The sequence below is a fragment of the Plecotus auritus genome (assembly GCF_963455305.1).
Source record: "Plecotus auritus genome assembly, chromosome: 4".
In the NCBI taxonomy this organism is placed as follows: domain Eukaryota; kingdom Metazoa; phylum Chordata; class Mammalia; order Chiroptera; family Vespertilionidae; genus Plecotus; species Plecotus auritus.
Window position 1 is genome coordinate 56005228 of NC_137775.1, and position 17211 is coordinate 56022438.

The 17211-nt window shown below is 36.7% G+C and overlaps 1 protein-coding gene across 4 annotated transcripts in view; it reads left to right on the forward strand.

The window, feature by feature from the left end:
* The window catches only part of RNGTT (RNA guanylyltransferase and 5'-phosphatase), a 213952-nt gene that overhangs the window by 2741 nt on the left and 194000 nt on the right, over positions 1-17211 (forward strand). For all 4 annotated transcript variants that reach the window (XM_080666815.1, XM_080666813.1, XM_080666814.1 and 1 more), the window contains exons 2-4: positions 4081-4190; positions 9681-9784; positions 9873-9961. In XM_080666815.1, the coding sequence (XP_080522941.1) occupies positions 4081-4190; positions 9681-9784; positions 9873-9961 (303 nt within the window). The remainder of the gene's footprint in view (positions 1-4080; positions 4191-9680; positions 9785-9872; positions 9962-17211) is intronic.

Sequence of the window (17211 nt, forward strand, 5' to 3'; positions counted from 1 at the left end):
GAGAGAAAGAGATAGAAACATCGATGAGAAACATCAATATCCATTGGGGTGTTTCTTACACGACCCCTACTGGGGTTCAGCTGCAACTCAGGTGTGTGCCCTGACCTGGAATCCAACAGGTGACCTCTTGATGCATGGGTCGATGCTCAACCACTGAGCCACACTGGCCTGGCGAATCTTTTCTTTTTACATTGGTTTTTCTCTATAAAGTTATGGAGAAACTTCTGAACTTGGATGTTTGGTGTCTTTTCTAGCCTGGAGATTATTTCCTGGATCCTTTCATTAGAGTTATCTGCTACACTTTGAGAAAAACAAAATCATAAAGATGTTCTTGTCAAAGTGAATCTTTTTGGATTAAAAAAATAGCTTAAAATCAGAATTTTAATATAGTCTGCAGGATGGCAATGACAAATATCAGAACATTGACTTACTGTTAGATTAAAAATGGGACAAATGTAGCACTGCTGGGGGTTGATAGCAGCAGGTGAGGTGCTGAGCTCCAGGCAGCTTTATACCTCTCCCAGAAACAGAATTGTGTGCTTTTTTTTAAAAAATCCATCTGTTGGAAATGAAGGGTCAAGAATAAAAAGTTTTTCCTTTATAGCATTGGAATATTTTGGCTAGGTTCTTAATTATTGTGGTTTAGCAAGTTTCTAAGCTCACCTATCTGATTGATTGTAGTCCCTGGACAGAACCCCAGGCCTCCTGACAACCAAACTAGATCTTTACTTACTAATAAATAGTGCTTCAGCTTGTAATGCTTATTAGAAAGTAAAGTGAATGCAGCGTAGAATTCTTGATGTTTCTCTGAAGTTCCCTTAAAGTTTTTTTTGTATTCTAGAAGTGTTCATGTTGCATGGTGTATTTTGGAAATGAAGGATTAGCAGTGTTTTATAGTAGCAGAGCAAAAAATACTAGCTATATTCTTGCAAGATTTAGTGAAAAAGAAGGAATCATTCCCATTTTCTACTTCCTTTTTTCTCCCTAAGTTTTCTAACTATAAAAGTAACTTATGCTTACTGTATAATTTCTTTGATATTTTACATATGTAGGAAAATGTGTTGTGCCTGCTTAAATTTTCTCATTGTAAACATTAGGATGCATTTTATTAGTACCAGAAGTTCATAATTTTCCTGGATCAGAAAGAAGCTGGTGCTAATTATATATAATCTGTTCCACTATGAAGTCTTCTTCTCTAATTAAACCAGACTTCCAGTGAGAGAGCTCCTGTAGATAGGGCCAAACTATATTTCTGAAGAATTCTGTTTTCTTCTTCTGAATGATGGATTTCAATTAAACACTTTAAAGAAAACAAGCTTCTTATTTCTTAAAGGTCATTGAACATAAAATTATTTAAGTAAAGAACTTATTAGGCACTAACTGGGAATATAAATATGTGATAGTCCTGTGATAGTTGATGGTAACTCTGAAGTTATTTTACATAGCAAATATTTGAGTGCCTACTTTGTGCTACTCCTTGGGGTTAGGGAGATGATTATGATATAGTCCTTCACCTTAAAGAGCTCATAGTCTCATGGGAGTAGCAAACCATTATTTTAAAATATCTTTCTGTTATAATAAATGCAATAATGACTATTATAGAATATTATGGAACACCAGAGATAATGAACCTAATTCTTTGTTTGAGGTTGGGTAAGAGGAGATGGGGAGGAAAAAGGGGATAAGGGAAGGGTTCCCAGAGGAGCTGATACATGGATTATCTTGAATAAATAGAAGTTTGCTAGCTAGATAGTTGGAGGAGAGGGTCTAATGGCATGAATCTTCTAACATACCATATTATTAACTTATTTATTGTGTTTATTGTTTATATTTCCCAGTAGAATGTAAAGTCTTTCAGGGACTTTTAGCTGTGTTTTTTTTTTCTTTCCACTAATATATTCCATGTACCTAGAACAATGCCTGGTACATAATAGGCACTCTGTTAAATAAACTAAGTGAAGTATAAAAATCTAGGTGAGATAATGGTAAGAGGTGGTGAGATATATTTTGAAGATGTGATAGGACTTGCTAAGATTAGATATGGGATGTGCTAGAAAGAGAGGGGTCAAGGTCAGGGATAGCTCTAAAGGTTTTGGCCTGAGCTACTAAAAAATGTGTTACTATTTGCTGTGACAGGGAAGACCATGAGAGGACCAGCTTTTGGTGTTTGAATATTGAGATATCATGTTTGGATATCAAGACTGAGATGTCTGGCCCTGCTGGTTTTGCTCAGTGATTAGAGTCGGCCTGTGGACTGAAGGGTCTCGGGTTTGATTCCATTTGAGGGCACCTGCCTGGGTTGCAGGCTTGATCCTTGGCCCTGGTTGGGGTGCATTTGGGAGGCAGCCAATCAACGTCTCTCTCACATTGATGTTTCTCTTTCTCTCTCCCCCCTCCTCTCTTCCACTCTCTCTGGAAAAAAGAAAAAAGAAAAAGAAAAAGACTGAGATGTCTGTAAGACATCAAGTAGAGACTAAGTCAGGTAGGCAGTTTGATAATCACTAGAGTTAAGAGAGAGGTTTGGGCTGACGATACACATTTGTGAGGCATCAGCACTTTGGTGGCTTTAAAAGTTATGAGACTAGCTAAGATGCCAGGGGAGTGAGTGTAGATAGAAAGAAGTCCAAGGACAGAGCCCTGGACAAAACATAGAGGGGCCAGGGAGATGAGGAGGAGCCAGTAAAAGAGACTGAGAAGGAGAGGCCAGAGAGTTAGGAAAACCAGGAGGATGTAGTGTCCTGGAAGTCAATGAAAAAGTGATTCATGAGCTCCCTCTTAAATTAAAAAGTGACCTGTCATTTGAGTTGTTGTCTTTTTAAAAAAGATATATATTTTTTAAATTGATTTAAGAAAGAGGAAGGTAGAGGGAGAGAGAGATAGAAACATCAATGATGAGAGAGAATCATCAATCGGCTGCCTCCTGCACACCCCCTAATGGGGATTGAGCCCACAACCTGGGCATGTGCCCTGCCAGGGAATCAAACTGTGATCTCCTGATTCATGGGTCCACGCTCAACCACTGAGCCACACCGGCCGCGCTTGTTTGAGAACTGATAATTGACCATGGGATTTAGCAGTATAGAGGTTATTGGTGATTTTTTTAATCCTTCCCTGAGATATGTTTTTATTGATTTTTTTTTTTGAGAGAGAGATAGAGAGAAACATTGATGTGAGAGAGAAATATCGGTCGGTTACCTCCTGTACATGTGACTGGGATTGAACTCACAACCTAGGTATGTGCCCTGACCCGGAATCAAACCCACAGCCTTTGGGGTATGGGATGATTCTCCAACCAACTGAGCCACCTGGCCAAGGCTTTGGTGACCTTGAGAAGTTTTATAGAAAATAAAAAATTTTTTAAAGTTATCTTTTTATGAAATTTAGGTTAAAGCCTCTGGACAGATGTTAAGATTTCACTCAGATACTATTTTAGGTAGATATTTATTTTTAATTATTTTATTATGTTTTAACATATAAAAAATTTAAAATGGGTGATTTAAAAATTGCTTATATAAGGTGACTTCTCCTATGCTTATATTGTGATTCAGAAATGAAGGCCAAATAGGTCAGTCAGTCTTGCTGAAATTATAATCACTGATAGTTGTTTGGAGAGTGATTTTGGTTAGCATGCTTCTCAGGATGATCCTTAACCTTAGATGTAGGATAAGGTCCATAAGATAGAGTTTCAAGTTTATATTAAGAATGTATAATTAGGAATTTTAAAGAACTGATTTACTCCTTTATTAAATTTCTAGTACCATATCTTTAAAGGTTTTAAGGCAATAATTTTTTAATGTAGTGGTTTAGAACTTAAGAGTTTTCATATAAGTTCTATAACCTAGTAATTTCTCTTTTTCTATTATATTTCTTTGTCAGTTTCTAGAATTTATGATGTCCTTCAAAGTTCCAAGGCAGTATCTTTTAAAAGTATAGTTTACATTGAGAATGCTTCATGAACAAACAGTTCATTTAAAACATTTTAAGAAAGTGACTTTGAGAATTGCTAATTAGAGCGTTTTAACCTGGACCTTTTTTTTTTTTTTTTAAATGAAAATTGTTACTCATCTTCATGTTGTTTAGGAAGATTCTTACCTCTGAAGACAATGTTAGGACCAAGATATGATAGTCAAGTTGCTGAAGAAAATCGGTTCTATCCCAGTATGCTCTCAAATTATCTAAAGAGTTTGAAGGTAAGAAACAAAACATTTTTTATACTGATTTAATATACTTTATCTTCCTCTTGTTCTTCAGATGGCTTTTAAAAAAAACCTTTTTATTTGAAACTGCAAAAATTGTACAGAGTTCTATGAACCCTTCTCCCATGTATTCCCATTGGTGACATCCTATGTAATTGTAGTACAATATCAAAAGCAGGAAGTCAACATTGGTACAGAACTATTATCTGTACAATGTTGGTAGTGGGAAGGGGGTCTGGAACAGTTCTGCACCACCACCATGAATCAATACATTGGATCAAACTGCAAAGAACAACACACACATATTCACAAATGAATGCATATAAAAACTGGTAAAAATGAAATAAGATCTGCAACCTGCTCAGTGGTTCTGTACCAATGTCAGTTTCCTGCTTTTGATATTATACTACAATTATATAAGATGTCAATCCCCAAAAGTCACATATTGTTTTCCCATTTTGATCATTTTGAGAATTTTATATAAATGGAATAAAACAGTATGTGATCTTTTGGGGTTGACTTTTTTCACTAAACATAATTCTCTTGTGTTCCATCCAAGTTGTTGCATGTATCAATAAAAAGTTTATTCCTTTTTATTGCTGAATACTATTCAGTTGTATGGATGTATCAGAATTTATTAAACCATTCTCCTGTTGAATAGTTAAATAATCTTTTAACGAATTTGAGTTGTCTCCAGTTGTGGGGTATTGTGAATAAAGCTGCCATGAACATTAACGTACAGGTGTTTGTGTGAACATAGTTTTCATTTTTTATGGGACAAATATCCAAGATTATTATTGCTGAGTGCATGGTAGATTTTACAAGAATGTGCCATATTATTTTCCTAAATGAAATTGTAATTTTCTATGTTATTCTGACATAATACTGATTGTATTAGTTTCCTAGGACTGCTGTAACAAGTTAACACAAACTGGGTGGCTTAAAACAACAGAACTTTAGATTAAAGACAAACAGAAAATCTTAAAAGCAGCAAGAGAAAAGCAGTTAGTTACCTACCAGGGAGCTCCCATAAAACTGTCAGCTGATTTCTCAGCAGAAACTTTGCAGACCAGAAGGGAGTGGTATGAAATATTCAAAGTGATGAAAATCAGGAACCTACAATCAAGATTACTCTACTCAGCAAAGCTATGGAAGGACAGATAAAGAACTTCGCAGACAAGAAAAAGCTAACGGAGTTTATTACCACCAAACTAGTATTTCAAGAAATGCTAAAGGGGTTTTCTTTAAGAAGAAGAAGAGAAAATAAAAAATATGAATAATAAAATGGCAATAAATACATATTTGTCAACAATTACTTTAAATGCAAATGGATTAAAGGCTCCAATCAAAAGACATATGGTGACTGAATGGATAACAAAACAAGACCCTTACATATGTCTACAAGAGACTCAATTCAGATCAAAAGACACACAAATTGAAAGTAAAGGGCTAAAAAAAGTATTTTATGAAAATGGAAACAAAACAAAATAAAAGATGGGGTAGTAATACTTATACCTGACAAAATAGACTTTGAAACAAAGGCTATAACAAGAGACAAAGGAGGACCCAGCAACTTCAATTCTGGGTATTTACCCAAAGAAACTCAAAATGCTAAATTGAAAAGACATATACATCAATATGTTTGTTGAAGCATTATTAACTATAATCAAGATATGGAAGCAAAGTAAGTGTCCAACAATAAATGAATGGATAAAGAAGAAGTGGTGCATGTATACAATGGAATATGATTCAGCCATAAAAAAGTGAAATCTTGCCATCTGCAACATGGATAGGCCTAGAGGGTATTATGCTAAGTGAAATAAGGTAGAGAAAGACAAATGCCAGATGATTTCACTTATATGTGGAATTTGAAAAACAAACAAGCAGAACAGAAACAGTCTCATAGATACGGAGAACATTTTGGGGGTTAGGATCGGTGAAAAAGGTAAAGGGGTTAAGAAGTATAAATTGGTAGATACAGAATAGTCATGGGGATATAAAGTAAGCATAGGGAATATAATCAATGATAATATAACTGTGGTGTCAGAATGGGTAGTAGATTTATTGGGGCAGTCACTTCATAAGATATGTAAATGTCTAATCACTGGGTTGTACACCTTAAACTAATAATGTATGTCACCTGCAATTGAAAAATAAAAAATTACTTTAAAAAAACAGACTTTTATTCTCTCACAGTTTTGGACGCTAGAAGTTCCAAATTTAAGTGTTGGCAAGGTTGATTCTTTGTGGAGGCTTGGAGGGAGATTCTTTTCCATGCTTTTCTCCTAGCTTCTAGTGATTGCCAGCAATCGTTGGCATTTCTTGGCTTGCAGCTCCTTCACTTGTCTTTGCTTCATTGTTGACATTCTTCCTGTATGTGTCTATGTCAGGGGTGGGCAAACTTTTTGACCCAAGGGCCACAATGGGTTCTTACACTGGACCGGAGGGCCGGAACAAAAGCATGGATGGAGTGTTTGTGTGAACTAATATAAATTCAAAGTAAAGGAGCGGAGGGGAGAGCAGGAGAACCCTCCGCTCTTTCGGCTCCCCGGGCCAGATAGAACAGCCGAACGGGCTGGATCCGGCCCGCGGGCCGTAGTTTGCCCACGGCTGGTCTATGTCCACATTTTTCTCTTATAGGGACACCCTGATTCAGTATGGCTTCATCTTGATTATATTTGCAAAGACCCTATTCTATATAATAAAAGGGTAATATGCAAATTGACCCTAATGGCGGAATGACCGGTTGCTATGATGTGCACTGACCTCCAGGGGGCAGACGCTCATTGCAGGAGCTGGCCCCTGGTGGTCATTGTGCTCCCACAGGGGGAGCTTCACTCAGCCACAAGCCAGGCTGACGGCTGCGAGTGCAGCGGCGGTGGCGGGAGCCTCTCTGCCTCCACAGCGCTAAGGATGTCTGACTGTGGCTAAGCTGTCAGTTGGACATCCCCTGAGGGCTCCCGGACTATCAGAGGGATGTCTGACTGCCAGCTTAGGCCTGATTCCCCAGGGAGCAGGCTTAAGCTGGCAGGTGAACATCCCCCGAGGGTTCCTGAATTGTGAGAGGGCACAGGCCAGGTTGAGGGACCCCCTGTCCCCCCGAGTACACGAATTTTTGTGCACCGGGCCTCTAGTTTCCAAATAGTCATATTCATAGGGAGTTAAGATTTGAACATATCTTTTTAGAGGACATAATTCAACTCATTAATCTTTATAACTCTCCTATTTTATACTCTTGATAGTCTGTTATTGTATGCTGTATATTAGTACGTTCAGTAAATATTAGTGCCCATTGTGTGCAAGGCTCCTATCATGGGATACAAGAGTCACAATTTATTTATTTTTATCTATCTATCTATCTTATCTATCTATCAATCATCTATCTCTATTTGGCTAGATATTTATCTATTTTTTAATTTATTTGGTTAATCCTCCCCCAAGGATATTTTTTCCATTGATTTTTTCATTGATTTTCAGAATGCACCCTGACAAGGGCTGGGAATGAACCTGCAACCCAGGTACCTGCCCTGGACTGGGAATCGAAATTGTGATCCTTTGGTGTGTGGGCTGACGCTCTACCACTGAGCCATACCAGCCAGGGCAAGAGTCACCATTTAGATTTTGAAAACTTTTGAAAATTTTCTTGATGTAGTTTTGAGTCTTTATTTGTTTATATGTTTTATTTTAGCTTATAAGCTTTAAATTTTTATTTTCATTATCAATAATTGTACTGAAAATCATAGTTAACATGCATAAAGCATTATCTATTTCCTAGGCAGTGAGCTAAGAGCTTGGGCTTAGAAGCCAGCCTGGGTTTGAATTCTGGTTTGCCAATTACAGCTTTGTGGGCAAGTTACATAATATATTCATGTTTTAGTTTCCTCATTTGTAAATAAAATTAGTGAATAAAATAAGGCATGCAGACTAATGCTTGGCACAGGACTTGATTTAAACCTCCTAACTCTATGAGATAATACTATTAGCTTTACTCATGGATTGGGATTATTTATTATGACAAATACATATGCATATGTAATATATGTATGTGTATATGTTATATACTCAGATACATTCACACACAGACACATTATCCACACAGACATCCACACACATTTCTACATATATATGTGGCTCAACAATTAAGTCACACAATACACTTCCTCAGTTTTCTTGGCTAAAGTATTCCTATATATTTAGAAAATTTATTATTTTTTGCTCAGCCCACTTTACATTCACTTCTCATTTTGAACCTGGAGACAGACATCATGGATTTTAATTCTAACTCACTGAGAAGCTGTAATATGGTGTCTTAAATCTTTGTATTTGGCAGTATACTAGTATATATCCTCTGAAGGAAGTAAGATCACTGCAGAAGCTATGTGGGAAGAGAAGTAGGCCTAGTGGTGGCAAATTGCAGAAAATACCATAAAAATACATTTCATTTAAGAAAGAACTCACCTGATTGATAGATCTGTCTACACATAAGCTAAGGAATCTGGAAAAATCAGTAGAGCACATTATGGCAGCTAGTTATATTTTAGAAACACACAATTTTGTCTATTTCGTCATGTGTGAAATTGAAATGTTTTTGTTATTTCCCCCCTGTAATAATGGAATTGGAATCATTATGTAGCACAGTTTCCTTAAGGCAAATCCAACAGTAGGTACTGAATAAGTGAAATAATAACAAAAGAGAGAAAAATAACAATTTAGAAAAGACAGGTTATTTTTCTCCAGAGAATGTAGGCTTCAGAATGAGTTGGAAGATGTATGATTAACTTTTTTTCTTGGCTCAGTTCAGGTGTGCATTTCTTAGTGGGACTATCTTGCCAGGCTGAGTGCAACTACACCAGTTAGTGCTCAACAGAGGAAATAGTGATTTCTGTTCTAATGCAGAAAGAAAAACTGCCTGAGAGATTAAGTTGTCAAAGAGATTCAAAAATACGGCCACGTGTTCTGTTTTTTTCCTGATTATTTAAAGGATTTACAAGGGACTTTCAGTTGTACACAATTTTTACCTTATATACTCACTTTAGAATTTAACTGCCTCATGTGATGGTTTCTTGGAATGCTGGGCTGATGGTGCCTGGGGCTTGTTTGGGTTGCGGTGTATTTCAGATAGATGCTATCCCTTGCACTAGCCTCTTGTCTAGTAAATCATAGGTGGAGCAGCAGATGCTGAAAACTATATCAGTGCTTGCTTTTTTAGGTAGACTTTGGTGATATTGAAGTGGAGTCTGTTTTGCTTATGTTCATGTTCCATCATTAGTTTGGGGTTTAATTTATTTCATTTATTGCCTGCTAAGTTCTAGGCCCTGAATAAGACTTGGATAAGTGATGCGTATGTTATTAATAGTTCATTGGCAGAGTGAGCATAAAACCTTGCCGTGTGGATGATGAACTGGCATATTGTCATTTAGTCAACTTGTTTTGGAACAAATTCAGTTACTAGTAAACCTGTCCCCCTTTTTTTTTCTTAATAAGGTTAAAATGGGCTTGCTGGTGGATTTGACAAATACTTCGAGGTTCTATGACAGAAACGACATAGAAAAAGAAGGAATCAAATATATAAAACTTCAGTGTAAAGGGTAAGTCATGTATTAGATTTCTTTAATATTGAAACCTTTTGCTAAAATGTGTAATTTCTTTTAAAAGCAAGTGTTTTCATATTGCTAGACATGGTGAGTGCCCTACAACTGAGAATACCGAGACATTCATTCGTCTGTGTGAGCGGTTTAATGAAAGAAACCCACCTGAACTTATAGGTATGTTTGACTTGACTTTACCACTGTTGAATAGTTTATTTGTAATTAGGTTTTCATTCTCGTTTTTGCAAGTGAGTTGATGTGAGGTATGTTTTCCTTTTAAAGTAATCACCAATTATAGTAGAAGACTAAATTTTGCAGGCTATAAAATAATTGAATTTTTGTAGTTTTAATATTTTTCAAGATAAAGCCCTAATTACCCCTCTTCTGTACTATTGGGAAACTCTAAACACTACATATTTATTTTTTATAATGGTGCATTTCATACCATATGTATTATACTGAAATTTTTTTCCATTCAGTATCTGAGAGTGAACCATGCTGATAGATGTATGTAACTGTTCATTTTTTCTGTTGTGTAGTATTCCATCATCTGGATATGCTACAGCATGTTCATTCTCTGTTGATGAGCATTTCTTTCAGCAAGTATTTATTGATTGCTACTCTTTGCTAGGTATAGGCTCTTGGAACATACCAGTAGAGAAAACAGAAAAAAAGCCCCTGCTCTTCTGGAACTTATATTCTAGGAGTGGGGATGGTGGGTTGGGGGAAGGTAGGCAATAAACAATAAATATAATAAATAAGTAAATGTCATTTGGGTTATTTTCATTTTTTTTCCTATTATAAAGCCCTATTATAAATAATGCTGCTAGGAGTGGTCTTCTAGAATTTTTAAGGTTTGATTTTGAGCCTTGATTTATTGTTCTTTCTGGTATTTATATTGACATATAGTTTCAATTGAGGATCCAGTTTAAATGTTTTATATGTAACCAATCATTTGCTTCAACACAGCTTATTGAATAATTTTTCTCCTGATAACTAAATGCCATAAATTAACTTCTTATTTGTACTATTGGAAAAAATTTTAAATTCATTTGCCTTTTATTTTTTGTAATTTTTAAAATTTTAAGTGGCTAGTATTTTCTGCGTTCAGAGAATTAACAGAAAAACTATTAGGAATAATAAGGAAGTTCAGGGGACATATAAGGTATCCCCCAAAAATGTATACACAAATTGGATGATTATAAAGTCACTGTTTATTAAAATACAGTTCATTTTCAAAATTTAAAAGAATCTACAGAAATAGATTATTTTTTTATTAATGCCTGTTTCCCCACTGATGACCATTCTGGTCCAGGCACTGCTGATAATGTGAAGCAATAGAATTGCAAACATTAAGAATTATTTTGTTTGGTATTTGTGTGCCTTCAATTCGTCAGCGGTTGCCGGTTTTATACCGTTAGAACTTAGATCAGATCCTAAGCAATCTAAGTTGAAAGTTCACGCTCTAAACCACTTCTCTTGTCTGTAACAGAAGTATAAAACAAGGAATAAAGTTATTGAGAAATGTAGGATGTCTTTTTGAAGAAAATACACTTGAACATTAAAAGATTTGAAGAAATGAAGAAATTTAAAAATTTTAATATAATTCCAAGCAAAGACCCAATGAGACTTTGGAAGAATTACTAGGAAGTTAATTTGTATTTGTAAAATCCAGTGCCTCCATTAAGTCGATAAATATTTATTGAGCATAGAAAAAGTTTGACAAATCAAACAGGCAAGATTATGAGCAAGAAGATTTTGAAAAACAAAAGTAATGAGGGGATATTCCTTAGCAGTTATTATAGCATATGGTAAAGCAATAGAAACAACAGTAATTGCCTGGTGGTAGAGGAGATCTTTTTCGAATCAGAGGGGAGAGGGTAATTATTCAACAAATGGTATTGAGTCAGTCAACTATATAATAAAATGTATTTTAGATGGATTAAATATCTTTTAAAAGACATAAGAATATAGGAGAAAATATAGGCCAGTATTTACTTAATTCTGGCATGAGGAAGGATATTCCCAGTATATCACTGAAGGCAGAATCTGTGAACAAGCCTCCCTCCCTCCCTCCCCTCCCTCCCCTCCCTCCCTCCCTCCCTCCCTCCCTTCCTTCCTTCCTTTCTTCCGAGTTTGAGTCAAACTGACAACATATGCTGGGGAGCAAGATTTCAAATGCTACCAGTATTTCTTTTTAGAGTGTTCCTGAACTACCTGCATCAGAATTGCCTGAAGAAAAAAAAAGAAAGAAAGAAAGAAAAACCAATTGCCTAAAGGTTCTTATTAGAAATGTATGTTTTAGAGCCCCATCCTGGACTTACATAATAAAAAATTCTGGGAATGAAGCCTAGAGTTATAGTAAGGGTCTTAGATGATTTTTAGGCACACTTAAATTTGAGAGCTGTTGTCAAAAATTAAAATGTAGTGTCTGTGATAATAGTAACAGCTGCTACTGATGAATGATTATTTGCTTGGCAGACATGGTGGGAAACAATGAATGAATGAAGGAATGTATGAATCTTCATAGCAACTCTGTAGTATATGGTGGTATCTCCATTTTACAGATAAGGAAACTGATTCTCAGAGAAGTTAAGTAGTTTGTCCTTGGTCACACATCTGAGTGTTCTGACTTCAAAAGTCCAAATCTTTAAGTAGTTGCTACACTGATTTCCAGATTGATCACATAAAAATGAAAAAAAAATTCTGTATTATAAAACAATAGAAACAGCAAAAAGATATTTGACAATTTGGGAAAAACATTTGAAGCATAGTTTGGGGACCCTATTCAGAGCATGCCAAATGATTAAGGCCAATTGGAGTATAGAGGCCCTATTGAGAGTACACCAGATGTTCAAGGCCACTCTGAGCATGGGAATCTTAATCAGGGTGTCCAAGGCCTATACACTGGTGCAAGAGCAAGGCCACAGTAATCTGTATATACACTGCACAAGTGTGCCCTTCTGTAATCCAAAAGACTGACCTCACTACCTGGCAAGAAGCCTCTTGTCTAGGTAGTATAAAGTATGTTACTGACTCTCCAGCAGTGTGTGGCTGCTTGGTGAGGCTAGCTCCTATGTTAGGTGCTGCTGTAATATGGGAAGATGTATTACTGACCAGTGGCTGCTTGGTGAGGCTGTGGGACAGAGGCTGCTGCTGCTGTGTGGGAAAGTTGTATTGTTAACCAGCCAGTATGTGGCTATTGTATGGGACTTTGCTTTGAAGAACTGTTTTGTCTAGTGGCTCCTTGTTAGCAATGGCTACATGGCCCTTAGCTTCTACAATAAAGACTCTCATATACCCACAACATCTTATGGCTTCTCTGTCAAATACCCAGCGTTCAGGAAGGTCCAGTTCCTGGCAGAGGGGCTCAGACCCAACATATATATGACAGATAAAAAAATGAATATTTTTATATATAAAGAAATTTTATAATCCAATAGGCAAGAGAGGTATTCCTCAATAGAAAAATACAGGAAACAATGAAAATATTATTTTTAAAAGATGAAATACAAGTAGTCAAGAAACATGATTTTTTTTGTTCTCACTTGTTAATAAAAGATAAAAATTAAAATATATGTTGTTACTGTTCCCTATCAAATTGGCAAAGTTCTAAAAAATTATAAAGAATTGGATAAAATGGGTGCACTCATATATTGTTAATTAGAGTGTTTATTGGCATACCCTCTCTGGAGGGACAATTTGATGATGTTTCTCAAGATCATTAAAAGTGTTTATATACTCTGATTCATCAAGGCCACATCTAAGACTTTATTTTAAGGAAGTAGTCAGATATGAATACAAAGATTTATGAGAAAGGAATTTCATCACAGCTTTGTTTGTAATAAGACTGGAAGCAGCTTACATATCTGTTAAAAGCAGGTCATTTACGTTGTACAGTATGCATTTGCTATTTAACAGAAGAACAATAATGTGGGAATATATGACATAGCATTATGATATGTATGTTTACATAATTACACATTCACATGAATATGTGCAACAAGTACACATACATGCACATATATTTAGGTATATGACTAGAAGATACGCAGCCTAAAATAACACTGAGGCCTTTATTTGAATGATTAGAAACAACTATTTTCTCATTTGAGATCAGCCATTATAGCAGTATATGCTGAATATACTTGAAGAATTCAAAGGAGGGCAGTCAAGAAGTCTTAGCACTTGGAATCAGATGTCATGATTTCAGAATTAACACATTTAGAAAAAGAAGTGAATCCTTACTATAAATTGTTTAGTTGTATTCTTGGGAGAACTGATAGGAAACATTTCTATATTGAGTATTTTACAGGTTATAAAAATTATAGAACTCTGCTACAATATTTATATATTATATATGTTTCATATCATGGGTAGTGGTTCTGTTCACATGGATTGAAGTGGAAGCCTTTGCTTTGGGCCTGCCAAGTTTTGGAGCACAGGTTATATTGGCAATTATTTATGACTAGAGGCCCAGTGCACAAAATTCATGCACGGGGGAGGGGAGTGTCCCTCAGCCCAGCCTGCACCCTCTGGTAGGATCGGGCCTAAGCGGGCAGTCGGACATCCCTCTCACAATCCAGGACTGCTGGCTCCCAAATGCTCGCCTGCCTGCCTTCCTGATTGCCCCTAACTGCTTCTGCCTGCCAGCCTGATGACCTCCTAACCACTCCCCTGCCAGCCTGATTGATGTCTAACTGCTCCCCTGCCAGCCTGTTTTCCCCTAACTGCCCTCCCCTGCAGGCCTGATCACCTCTAACTGACCTCCCCTGCAAGCCTGGTCACCCCTAACTGCCTTCCCCTGCTGGTCATCTTGTGGTGGCCATCTTGTGTCCACATGGGGGCAGCCATCTTGTGTGTTGGAGTGATGGTCAATCTGCATATTACTCTTTTATTATATAGGATAGAGGCCTGGTGCATGGGTGGGGGCCAGCTGGTTTGCCATGAAGGATGTCCTGGATCAGGGTGGGGGTTCCTTTGGGGTGTGGGGAGGCCTGGGCGAGGGGCCTGTGGTGGTTTGCAGGCCAGCCACGCCCCCCGGCGACCCAAGTGGAGGCCCTGGTATCTGGGATTTATTTATCTTCTACAATTGAAACTTTGTAGCTTGGAGCGGAGCCAAGCCTTCTGCTCGCTCCGTGGCAGCAGCCATTTCTGTTGGGATTTATTTATCTTCTATAATTGAAACTTTGTAGCCTTAAGCGGAGGCCAAGGCAGGCCAGGGCTTCAGAAGCTTGGCTTTCTTCATCGCTGGGGGCAACCCTAGCCTCCTGCTCACTCCAGCTCCGTGGCTGCCGCCATTTCTGTTGGGATTTATTTATCTTCTATCATTGAAACTTTGTAGCCTGGAGTGCAGGCCTGGGCCGGCCAGGGTGTGCGGAAAGCTTGGCTTCCTTCGTTTCTGGGGAAACCCAAGCCTCCCTCCTGCTCTCTCTATGGCCGCAGCCATCTTGGTTGGGTTAATTTGCATACTCGCTCCTGATTGGCTGGTGGGTGTGGCTTGTGGGTGTATCGGAGTGATGGTTAATTTGCATATTACTCTTTTATTAGATAGTATAGTATTGCTTTCTGCTAGGCCAGTGGGAGCCCCTTTAAGTTGGTTTCTGTATCCTTTTGATATCACCCCATCGATGGTTTCCTTATTTTCTGGCACAAGATGTTTTCTAGATGTGGAATCAGGCCTTTAAGAGGCCTGGTTTCCGAGTTCTTTTTAGTGGAAAATAGTATTTAGAGACAATCTGGGTGTTAGACAGCTTTTAAACTAACATTTTTGCAGTTAAACATACGAATATTCACACCAAGTGGGACAAATAGACTATAAGTAATGTCACATCAGTTCAGGTTAAGTTTTGTCCCTAAACAATTTACCAAAAATCTTATTTTTTTAGAGCTGTTTTGAAGTTATAATTACAAACGAGATTATGTAGCTATAGTGCATTTGTTTGCATGTACAGGAATAACAATAGTTATTTTCAGAATAAGAAATTTGTGAGCTGGAGAAATTAAAAAATCTGTTTTGTGTTAAAAGAGAAGCACCCGATTTCTTGGTAAATGGTAGACTATGCATAATAGATACAGAGCTTAATTAATGCCTGTAATTACTTTTCATGTTTCTAGTTATAAATACATGTGATAGCTTTGAATATGTATTTTCATGAGTAGCACATGGTTATTTTTGTAAAAATCTTTATTAAATACAAATAAGATAACTTGACACATTACAAGTTTTTAATTATTTGTTTCTTTTTAATGTTTTCATTTTTGTTGCTCATTTGGATCAGGTCTCAACCTCAGAATTATTGACACTTTGTACTGGATAATGCTTTATTTTGGGGGACTCTCCTGTGCATTGTAGGATGTTTAACAGAATCCCTGGCCTTATCCCCTGCTAGTTGTGACAATTAAAAATGTCTCCTGATATTGTCAGGTATTCTTGGATGGGGTGGGGGATGGAACAAAAGTGCTCCCAGTGGAAAACCACTGATTTAGACTGACCAGATAAGTTTTTTTATCCTAAAAAAAATAATTTACAGTATTTTACTGTAAAGATAGAAAGGAAATTGTGTATATTGAGATCAGGCTTTATTTAAAGATATATTGCCACTAGCCCTTTACAAGTCACCTCTTTCTAATTTATACTTATATATTCAGTACGTATATTCTTTTTTTCTTTTTCTTGGGGAGATGGTTTCTTCTCTTGATTTGATTAAAAAAAAACACAGTTTTCCCTTAATATGTAGATTAGTGTTAATAATCTTGGAAATGCTCTATACATTTATTTCATTATTCTTAGCTTACCTAGAAAATGAAGACAAATTGAATAAGAAATTAATTTGAAATAGTTAACAGTGAGCTAATCTTTAGATTTTAAACTGTGCTTTTTACTTGCCACTAGATGGACCTATTCTCATAATGAACTGAGGAAAACAGAAATCTTTTCTTTTTTAAAATCCTTAACCGAGGATGTTTCCATTGACTTGTAGAGATAGATAGGGAGAGATAGAGAAACATCAGTGTGAGAGAGAAACATCCGCCAATTGCCTCCCCAACGTGCCTGACTAGGAAATTGAACCTGCAATCTTTTGTTGCACGGGACAATGCTCCAAGCAACTGAGCTACTCAGCCAGGGCTAAAATCTTTTTAACATTGAAGACATACCAGACTAAGCTTGTAGCATACTCAAATAATGGAATTATTTTACATTTAATGCATAATCTTCCTTTTTGGGGGGTAGAGATTTGTCAGTAACACTAAAACTTTATATGTATTTTCACAACAAAGAATATTAAAAGAGCAATTGTACTTTCTTAAATTATATATTGTTACATGACTTAATCATTTAATTGGCAATTATTCTTTTGTTTCCTGTTCATAAAAAAATATTTAATCTTGCTTGAGTAAAACTTAGCTGCAAAAACAGTAGTGGT